At 34.5% G+C, this 11,714-nt stretch overlaps 1 protein-coding gene across 1 annotated transcript; it reads left to right on the top strand.

The window, feature by feature from the left end:
* The first annotated feature begins 5,993 nt into the window (after positions 1-5,993).
* On the top strand, positions 5,994-10,582 carry utp23 (UTP23 small subunit processome component). Its single transcript, XM_061741745.1, has 3 exons — positions 5,994-6,331; positions 8,582-8,756; positions 10,024-10,582. The coding sequence occupies exons 1-3, from the start codon at positions 6,144-6,146 to the stop codon at positions 10,426-10,428; spliced, it is 768 nt and encodes a 255-aa protein (XP_061597729.1). The 5' UTR covers positions 5,994-6,143; the 3' UTR covers positions 10,429-10,582.
* Positions 10,583-11,714: the final 1,132 nt, after the last annotated feature.

Here is an 11,714-nt window from a genome sequence, read left to right as displayed (position 1 = left end):
AATAAATTAACTTTTACACCATATTCTAGTTGAATTATTGAAATAAATTAATTTTTACACCATATTCTAGTTGAATTATTGAAATAAATTAACTTTTACACCATATTCTAGTTGAATTATTGAAATAAATTAACTTTTACACCATATTCTAGTTGAATTATTGAAATAAATTAACTTTTACACCATATTCTAGTTGAATTATTGAAATAAGTTAACTTTTACACCATATTCTAGTTGAATTATTGAAATAAATTAACTTTTACACCATATTCTAGTTGAATTATTGAAATAAATTAACTTTTACACCATATTCTTCACCTGTAGGCTATATTATACATCTGGGCTGATGTGGACATACGTAGCATAGGAGGATATTTAAGTTGCTAGTGTGGTTGGCTGTCTCTACAGTCATGAAAGTTCAATCTTATTAAAGCACTTTAAACTTTAAATCAAAGCCATTAACTTTTACACCATATTCTAGTTGAATTATTGAAATAAATTAACTTTTACACCATATTCTAGTTGAATTATTAAAATAAATTAACTTTTACACCATATTCTAGTTGAATTATTGAAATAAATTAACTTTTACACCATATTCTAGTTGAATTATTGAAATAAATTAACTTTTACACCATATTCTAGTTGAATTATTGAAATAAGTTAACTTTTACACCATATTCTAGTTGAATTATTGAAATAAATTAACTTTTACACCATATTCTAGTTGAATTATTGAAATAAATTAACTTTTACACCATATTCTTCACCTGTAGGCTATATTATACATCTGGGCTGATGTGGACATACGTAGCATAGGAGGATATTTAAGTTGCTAGTGTGGTTGGCTGTCTCTACAGTCATGAAAGTTCAATCTTATTAAAGCACTTTAAACTTTAAATCAAAGCAAGCACGAAAAAAAAGAAAAGAAACAAAAAAAAATCTAAATTGACAGGACTTTTACATAAAACTCAAACACAGGGAGACGGACTGATGTCGCGCTGGACAAATCACCAAATAACCAAAAGAAACACGACTTACCTCAGTGATAACTGTGAACGGCATCATCTCTACACCACCCCTGTGAGCTTTGACTTGTATTCAGAAGTTTGTCCAGTTTCCTCGACGTCCTTGAGTGAGAAGATACCAAGCTGAAGGTGAATAACCAACTGCCTCGGTCCAGCGGAATATTTACAGATAAGTATACTGCTTGTGACGTCATAGGGTCAACAAGGATCTAGGAGTCAAGAATTCCACCGCTGTATCAACCTACGTCATATCTACGTCATATATCAAATTTACCATTGCAACGGATATAATAAAGTCTTATTTTTTGAAAATAACTAATAAATGCATCTTTGAAAAAGTCTTTTTCTAATGACACTTCAAGAAACAGGTTATAAAGTTTCATTTTCGTTATTTTAAGTTGACGTTTTGGACTACTTACACTACTTAAGACCGCATTTCGGTCACGCCACAGACCGTATTTCTCACGCTGAAAAAAAACTCGGCCATTTAATGTGCAAACATGAAAAAAAAACATGAGCTGGTTTCGCTCATAGATGTATATAAAGGCTTAATATATATATATATATATATATATATATATATATATATATATATATATATATATATATATATATATGTATATATATATATATATATATATATATATATATATATATATATATATATATATATATATATATATATATATATATATATATATATATATATATATATGTTCGCGCTGCCCTCACCATGAAATCAAGCACGTCTTGTCTCCCCGAATCCCCTGGATAAAGATAATTTAGAACAGCTTTTGGACACTGTGGCAACTGAATTAAAAAGAGTGAAGAGTCGGTTTGATTCAAATAAACTCACGTTAAACCTTAATAAAACCAAGTTCATAATATTTGGAAAACGATTGATAAACTCACAAAAGAAACTTATGATAAATGACATAGAAATAGAGAGAGTAAATGAAATAAAATTTCTTGGAGTCATAATAGACAACAAATTATCCTGGAAGCCACACATACACAGTACATTAAAGACAAAATATCCAAATCAATTGCAATATTATACAAAGTCAAACACCTTCTTAATCAATCATCACTATACACCTTGTACAGCTCCTTCATACTTCCATATATGAGCTACTGTGTGGGTGTATGGGGGAACACATATAAAACAAACACGGATACAATATTCAAACTTCAAAAAAAGAGCAATAAGAATTGTAAATAATGCAGCCTTTAGAGAATCAACAAACTCACTCTTCATCAAACTGAGAACAATCAAATTCAAGGATCTGGTCGACTTCAAAACTTTACAAATCATGCACAAAGCAAATCATCATCAGTTGCCACAAGACATCCAGAAGTTGTTTCAAATAAAAGAAAATAAACACAATCTCAGGGGAATATGTAATTTTAAAAAACAACATGTACGAACAAACATCAAAACCCATTGTGTATCAGTGAAGGGAGTCAATTTGTGGAACAACTGTAAAGATGAAATGAAATCATGTAAATCACTAAGTAAGTTTAAACAAATCTTTAAAAACACTACTCTGTATGGATACAAAACGGAAATGGACACATGAACTGACAGCCATTGACCAAAGTGCCTTGCTCAGCTGAACCACTTTTTATTTTCTTTTATGCTTTTCTTTTTGAAGTTGTGTGAAATGAAGAAACGGTAAAAACAGAACATTAGAAGGGGTAGGACTAGAAACGTTTTTTGAAACTTCATCCTACACCCTTTCAAACAGGAAATATTTATTTACATATAGATTTGTCTCTTTAATTTGCTTTGTTTTGCTTATGGTTTTCTTTGTTGTTCTTTGTTTTTTTTGTTTTTTTTTTCGGTATATACATTTTATGTATTCTGATTATTTTGTTCTTGTTTTAACCTGTTTGAATAAATAAATAAATAAATGAAATTAAAATGAAGTATACCATTTTTTAAATCCCAACCCATTACCAACCCACCCCACGATTGCATGGCTGTACGAGATAATATATAGATGTGCAGAGGAGGAGAAAAAAAACACCAAACAAACAACAACAAAACAAAAGAAAAACAACAGTACAATCTTACAGTTACAATAAAAAATATTGGGTAATAATAAATAATAAACTAGAAAGGCACAGATTGTAGCCTGATATGTGAACAGGTCTAGGTATGGTAGTCCTACAGCCTGCCTTTTAACTATATTTGACTCTGCACTTCGTTTATAGGCAACAATAAATTTGAGTAGGCCTATTACAAATATAGCCTATCATTCGAACGAATATTAGACAGCCGCTAATATTCAATGATGTTATGGGCATTATTTTTTATAAATGTGTTTGCTTGAACATTCAGACACGCTATTGTTGTATTCATGCTATCATGTTATAAATATCCTGGCCATGGATGTGCAGTTTTACATGTTTTACATGTTTCGCTGCTTCATTGCACCGTGATAAAAGTGACTGTGTCATTAAGAGAATTGTGCAGACCTCAATGACAAGCTAATGATGATGATTAATTAGAATCAGGTGTGTTAAAGCAGAGAAAACTCTAAAACATGCAGGACACCGGCCCTCGAGGACCAGGATTGGTGACCCCTGAAATAAACAGACAAGAAAAAATATGAGGTACTGATTTTGAGGTCATGAAGATGTGTATTTCACATGTTTCCTTGACTTCCTTGATTAGAACCATACTTGCACCATAATTTAACACACTTTTATTGTAAAATCTCCCGTACGAATATATATTTCACTTTATTAAAGAGATTGAACGCTTTTTTTTTTTTTGCTTCAAGTACTGTAGTAGGCAAGACTGTAAAAATTGTATTTTTCATAATTTCACCTAATAAAGCACATGCATCTCTTTGGGACTAAAATCACTACAAGCATGCCCAATGTCAAATCTTTTACTGTACAAAAGTATGTTTCTGAATAAAGTCATCAAGGAAATATGTGAAATATTTGAAAGAATACACATCTTCATTACCTGAAAATCAGTACCTTGCATTTTTTATTTTTTTTATTTTGTCTGTTTATTTTGACATTGAATATTAATTTGAAAACCGGAAGTTGTATTTGAGCCGTTCATTCATTTGTAGTAAAGATTGTGTAGTGACTATCTTTAGACTTTAGACTCTTTAGACGTTTTTCTCCTTTTTGCTAAACTTGTTACTCACTTCGTGTATGGTAATGACGACAGGAGATTGTTTACGCGTTGAGTAACAGAACGGTAAAACACTGTGTTGCTCCACCGTCACTCGTTTATTCAATCAACTCACAAAAAACACAGGCCGTTTCCGAGCTCGCATATTGTACTACTAGCAGTACTCGAGTTGGGGGGGGTTGAGGGGGGATGAGGGGGGATGGGATCCCCCCTGAAATAAAAACGGTCCAATCAATGAATGTGGTTTTACTGCTATTTCAACATTTAGAGTCATCACCAGAAAAATAACTTATTTGACAATTTTCACCTGTTTCAGGTAAATTTTCACTTGAAATAAGTAGGAAAATCTGCCAGTGGGACAAGATTTATCTTCTTATTACAAGCAAAAAAATCTTGTTCCACTGGCAGATTTTTCTACTTATTTTAAGTGAAAATTTACTTGAAACAGGTGAAAATTGTTGTTTTTTCCAGTGATGAGTCTTGTTTTAAGTGTAATGAGATTTTTTTTACTAAAATGAGACATTTTAACTAGAAATAAGACAAATATTCTTGTTAAGATTGTGAGTTTTTTGCAGTGATCCATGTTACTTATCCTGTGAAGGACAGAGTCATATTGATAAGTTCAGAAAAGTGTTTTTTATTGTTGTGTTTTGATGTATTTGATGTAAGCCCAGTGGATATTTAAAGCTTACAGAAGGCTGCATTTAACTGCTGCTATGTCATTCCTGCAGTATTTCTGCAGGTGTTTTGGTCACTGCTATTATTTGTAATATATTATATTATTTGTAATCAGCACAAATTATCTGTCCCCATATGATAAAATCCACCATCCCCCCTGATTCTATTTTTACAACTCGAGTACTGACTACTAGTATGTACTGATTTTGCCAAAATGTCCCTTTGATTTGTGTTTGTGTTGAACCACATTTCTCCCTTTGCTTTGAACATGTATTATTTGGCTTCATTGACTATCCTTCTGTTTATTCATAAATCCCTAATCAAAAGCCTCTTTTTTGTATTTTTGAAAATGAGGTCAAACAATACATTACAACCATTAGTCTCTCCACCAATGCAAAGGCCATTAAGGCCTTAAGTTTATGTCTCTTTTCAATGTATTTTTGTGGTTTATTGTTTCATTGGGTCCTGATTTTCCGCCGCTGAGTGTGTGTCTCCCCCTGGTGGTGGATTGTGCTGTTTGCATCTTGCATCCGCTACGGAAGCCCCACTGGCCCAAACTACAGAAACCGTTAAGGCAAAACAAATCTCAGTAGTGAAGTATAAAATAATAACTCTCAAAACTTGAACTGAAATATATTCCTTCTGTGTAGACAACAAGGCATATTATGCAATAAAAGGGTTAAACAATAAGCTATACATGGCGCTTACACGTTAGTTACACTTTTTATACAATTTATCTTACAAGAACACATTTTTAAAACCCCTCAAATGTTTCGTGTGTAAATTCATTTGTTAAGCAATTGCAGCTTTCACAAAAATCTATTTTTAAGGAATGCTCTGAAATTTTGTGGAATATAATAATGATGAAAAAGGGGGAAAAAAGAAGGAATTACCCAGCGGAAATTCCGTTGGGGACTATAATTTATGACGTTTTAAAAATATTAATCATTAACATAATACACAATATACAACATTAAAATTATATGTTATATTATGAAAAGTTTTCTGACATTCAAGAGCTGGAAATTTTGTTTTTTTAAAAGACTTTTGTCAAGATGATCCGCCATCCCTCACCCCGGAACTTTCACATTATTTTTGACTTTTGTTTCTGCCCGGAGTCATTAGAAGTACGCACATCTACAAGCAATGTCCCCATGCTGAATTTGGCTGCAAAACTTATATCTTTTATTTATAATAACCACACAAGATTTGAAACTAAACGTATTTCCAAGACTGCTTGAGTTAAACAGAAATAGAAAGAGAACGGACCGTGTGCGACCATGAAGATAAAACGACAGAAACAAGCCAAGAAAACGATTTCCTTCCACAAATACAACTTCAGCTTCAGGGAGCCTTTCCATATCCTCCTGGACGGGACTTTCTGTCAGGCTGCGCTGAAGAACAAGATTCAGATCAAGGAGCAGATGCCAAAATATCTCATGGGTGAGGTTCAGCTGTGCACCACGAAGTAAGTACCAATAATACCAAAAAAGTGAGTCTGCAATGAAAAAGGTTCTCCCTTATTACCAGTACTGGAGTTGAGGGGGGATGGCATCCCCCCCTGGAATAAAAACGGTTAAAATCATCCCCCCTTTCCATCCCTTATGTCATTTCATCAATGAATGTGGTTTTACTGCTATTTCAACATTTAGAGTCATCACCAGAAAAATAACTTATTTGACAATTTTCACCTGTTTCAAGTAAATTTTCACTTGAAATAAGTAGAAAAATCTGCCAGTGGGACAAGATTTATCTTCTTATTACAAGCAAAAAAATCTTGTCCCACTGGCAGATTTTTCTACTTATTTCAAGTGAAAATCTACTTGAAACAGGTGAAAATTGTTGTTTTTTCCAGTGATGAGTCTTGTTTTAAGTGTAATGAGATTTTTTTACTAAATTGAGACTTTTAACTAGAAATAAGACAAATATTCTTGTTAAGATTGTGAGTTTTTGCAGTGATCCATTTTACTTATCCTGTGAAGGACAGAGTCATATTGATAAGTTCAGAAAAGTGTTTTTTATTGTTGTGTTTTGATGTATTTGATGTAAGCCCAGTGGATATTTAAAGCTTACAGAAGGCTGCATTTAATTGCTGCTATGTCATTCCTGCAGTATTTCTGCAGGTGTTTTGGTCACTGCTATTATTTGTAATATATTATATTATTTGTAATCAGCACAAATTATCTGTCCCCATATGATAAAATTCACCAACCCCCCTAATTTCTTTTTACAACTCGAGTACTGCTTATTACCCTTATTCTGCTTTCACTCTCAACGGGGAATACCAATATTTCAGTTCAACCAGATCATCTATACTGTAGATATAAATCATTATGAGCAGTAACAGAGATGCTCTTGTTTGACGGCAGGGACAGCTTGGCCAGCAGATCAACATTTCTCCACCTGGGGTGTAGCTACACTGCTTCACATCATGTCGTCCTTTGCTTTGATTCTGGGATTTTCCCACCTGTTAACAACCACTGCAATCCCTAGATAGTTTCCTAACTTCCATCGAAGAGATTTACAACTGAAAAATCATAGAAACAACAGGCAGCTTAACTCAAGCATAACCATGATCCAAGAGACCTCCAAGACACCATCTCTAGTGGATAGTTTCTTCTGTATGGCTTAAATCAAATCAAACTTTATTTATATAGTATTTCTTTATACAATAGTAACGTAAAGTGCTTTACATAATAAAATCAACATTAAACATAGAAAAACTCACACATTCATTATTAAAAACACAAACCTGGTCTTTTTCACACTCATCCTCACATTAATACCCACACACAACACATTTACATAATCATAATCATAAATAAATACCTGGCTTGACGCTGAGGTGAGGAACGATATCTTGGGGATCTATCCACACCAAGAGCCCCGCCACCAATGACCACCGGTGTGGAAGATCCCCATGAGGAAAAAGCACTGGATTTAATATATGAAAAAGTAAAAACAACATTAAAATAAATTTAAGAACAAAAAAAAATTAAAAAATCTGTTCCACGTTTTGTTTTTCTCTGGTTCTATCATAGGAGGTGTCATTCTAGCCTTACTCATGGTATATATTAGCATTGTTTTGGGCAGCACAGTGGTTCAGTGGTTAGCACTGTTACCTTTAGTTTTTAGTCTCCCAATGTTTTCCCTCTGGCAGCAATCAATTAATCAACCAACCAACCAATCGATCGCTTTTGAAAGAAGCTGGAACCCAAATATGTTACATTCACGAGGTAATGTTTCTATAGTTGAATCTGCTTTGTTCCTCACAAACATGAAAATAAATCAGTTGATGTGTTGATTACATTTGTAAACCATATTTGAAGGATTGTTTCTGGATGAAGGAGCCTCTGTTATTAATATGATGCATAAAATGTTCAAATACAGCTCCTGAATGACAGTATATCTTAGATATTCTCAGATAATATGTCGCAGCAGACAGTTTAACTTCGCAGCTACACAACCAAATCCACAAAGGAACAGTGGGAATTTACCACAAACAAGAAGAAGAAAAGAGATTTACAACTGAAAATCCCAACACAGCATTCAAACCCGTGTAGTAAAATGTTCAAAAGTCAGGTTTTTTAATTAAAAAAATAAGTATATAAAAATAAAATAAAGTTCAGTAGAGATGTGAGATTGCACTAAGAATCTCAACCTGTTTCCGATCATATAGCAGTACTTCTTACCAGTTTCTGTCCTTCTTCACCTTCAGCTGTGCTCTGAAAGAACTGGACACCCTTGGGAAGGAGCTGTACGGAGCTAAAATCATCCTGCAGAGGTTCCAGGTCAGGAATTGTGCTCACTTCAAGAACCCAGTCCCGGCCTCAGAGTGCCTGCTGTCCATGCTGGAGGAGACAAACCCACACCACTACTTTGTTGCAACACAGGTAAAGTCTTGGCATTATATTCTGCAAGCACACTTATGGATGACGAATATGCCCTTTGGTAGTCAAAACTGGAGCAGATAGTTAGAATATTAGAATAGTAGAATATTCAAGGTGTTTATGTTAAATCCACAAAAATTAGAGCCACCCAACAAGAGTCCAGTAATAAAGCCCTACCGATCTTTGCCTACACCCAGTTCACAAAAAGATAAAAGAAGGTGTAACTTGTAGGGGTGTAACAATATATCGTGCCACGAAATTTTGCGATACAAAAACGTCATGCCGTGGAGGTGACAAACTGTATTGCAATATTGGGTTATCAATATTAATCTATTGTGTTGACTAGTAACGACCTCACCTCGACCCGCGGACCAAAATCTTCCTCCGCTCAGAAGAAACTAGTACCGTTTTGGTCCAGATCACGGGACTCTTGCAGGGTTTTGAGCTCTGAACTTTTACTGATGTAAGGCTGGTGTAGAGTTAAGCCTTACCTTATTAAATTAAACCTTTTTCGGGTCGTGAGTAGGATAAACACGGGGAAACTTCTGCTGAGTTCCAGTGTACTTTAATGTCCCTCAACAGTGTAGGATTTTAGAACATCAACACAGCACCTAGTGCCGTACTGTGGCGTATCACTCCGCCCAATCTAAAACAGACTAATCACTACAGATAAACTGACTAGTGTCATTATAGTCCCTGATTTACATCAGAATATAAAGAATATATTTATAAAATAATGAACCCTGAATTACCAAAATAACCTTCTTAACAAAAATAAATCTCCTCTTACACTTATAAGGTGAACATGAATCAATCTTTTTTATGATGTAAAATTGTATGTAATTATTTACTTTTATTTATTTATTTAATTTTAGTTGTTAAATTTCTGGAAAAGAAATATAGTCAAATCATACATGAGAGAAACTATTCAGTTTGTGGCTAAATATCTGTACTTGTATGAAACTGAAGATCATAATGCAAACCTGACATTTACTTTTAGTTCAGTTTGTGGAAAATGGTTGGCCTGGCTTTCTCTTTAAAACTTAAACAGTTATAAAGCATTACAAACTGTAACAATAGGGCAAATGCACAGCATTGTTTTGTATTTTGTGTCGTTCAAATAAAAGACCATTTTTTCCAGTCATATGTTCCTCATTCAATGTTTTAAAAAAAATACTGCTATAATATCGTATCGTGACCTCAATATCGTGTAGCGTACCGTATCGTGAGATTAGTGTATCGTAATAACTTGTTCCATTGGTGTTTGCAGGACCGCACAGTGACTGAAGGACTGAAGAACATTCCCGGAGTTCCTCTGCTCTACATCATCCTGAACACCATCGTGCTGGACAAGCCCAGCCAGGCGTCGCTGGACCAGGTCCAGGCCGTGCAGCTGGGGGAGCTGGTGAGCCCGGCCCAGCAGCACAGCATCCGCAGCCTGAAGGAGCAGCAGGGCATCGCACCGCAGGACGGAGAGAGGCGAGGGAAGAAGAGGAAAAGGAAGCAGAGCAATCCCAACCCCCTGAGCTGCCTGAAAAAGAAGAAAAAGAAAGGAGTTCCGACACCACCGCCGTCAAAGACGGCAACAGGGGAAAAGAAGAAAAGAAGTCGACACAAGAAACGAAAGACGGAAACAGACATAACGGCCGCTCCTGCAATTACAAATGCACAGTGAAACGTGAAGAAAGACTTCAGCCTTTTGTTTTTGATTCAAGTTCATTAAAGATTTTCATGGATACATCAATCCAATTTAAAACAATGCCACTCTTACTACTGGTGGGTTTTGCAAATGTTATTCCAGTTAATAAATCCACTTTTGACTTTTTAAATGATTTCCTTGGTTATTGCTTTATTATAAACAAAAAAAAAAACAACTTACCGGTACAAGAACTGGACTGAAATTACTGAGACAGCATCTTTACGATTGAAATGATTTGTCTTTGCTGCAGCATTCAACCAATCAATCACTTTTGAAAGGATTTGGAACCCAAATATGTTACATTCAAGAGGTAATGTTTTAATAAAGTTAATTTTTTCCATGGCTTTACAATTTCATTTGCTGATTCTTTTCTTCGGACAAGAATCAGGGACTCTGATGAAGGTGGAAGTAATCACAAACATGTCAGGTATTTAAAAAATCTAAATATTCTTGTCTGACAGAAAGAATCAGCAAATTAAATTCAAGAGGTAATGTTTCTATAGTTGAATCTGCCTTGCCATGAACATGAAAATAAATTGTATTATGATTTGTAAACCATATTTGTATGATTTTTTTTTTCTGGGTAGAGGAGCCTCTGTTATACTAATATGATGCATAAAATGTTCAAATACAGCTCCTGAATTGCGCTTTGCAACCCCCATTGCATTGTGGGTCGTGGAGGCTGTGGTGCTAGTGCATTGTAATCGGTTCCATTGCTAAAAAGTCAAACAACGAATCAAAGACACTGATGATGAAGAGATTTTGGTAGACTCCACATAGTCGACATAATCTCAGCGACAGTAATGAGAGCATTCAGCATTATACTATTATTTTGACTGGATCTTACAGTGCTATTTAAAAGCTATTGTCTGTTGTCATTCTTGTAAAAACTAAAACTAAAAATCCTGGATGTAAAATACAAAACGCTCTGCAAGGCAATGAAAGAACTACGGTGGAGGTTTGGCAGCATCTGCAGGATATCAGGACTTTACTGAATGATCTAGATAAGGGTCAATGACGTGACGCCTATATTTTCTGAAAAACAGATTTTTTTTCATTTCAAAAAAGGTTTAAATGGATAAGAAAATACCAGATATATGACCTACCTGTCCCACATATGGAATTTTACAAAAAATACTAGTTATTTGGGATTTTGTCGTTGTTTTAAGCGTCAAAATGTCATGTGGTGCGACCGTCCAACCAGGACTGGTTTTGAAAACTTTTTGAAATCACTCTAAATGTTTTTAGATCAATCTTCTGCC

Source organism: Cololabis saira, chromosome 15, assembly GCF_033807715.1.
Source record: "Cololabis saira isolate AMF1-May2022 chromosome 15, fColSai1.1, whole genome shotgun sequence".
Classification (NCBI taxonomy): domain Eukaryota; kingdom Metazoa; phylum Chordata; class Actinopteri; order Beloniformes; family Belonidae; genus Cololabis; species Cololabis saira.
Note: the sequence above shows the minus strand (reverse complement) of the source record. Positions and strands in the feature narration are given on the sequence as shown.

Excerpts from the sequence above, each read along its gene's own strand:
- utp23 (XM_061741745.1), top strand. The coding sequence starts at position 6,144 with ATGAAGATAAAACGACAGAAACAAGCCAAGAAAACGATTTCCTTCCAC. Across the intron at positions 6,332-8,581 it reads GTTCAGCTGTGCACCACGAA|CTGTGCTCTGAAAGAACTGG; the intron begins GTAAGTACCAAT and ends CTTCACCTTCAG. Across the intron at positions 8,757-10,023 it reads ACTACTTTGTTGCAACACAG|GACCGCACAGTGACTGAAGG; the intron begins GTAAAGTCTTGG and ends TGGTGTTTGCAG.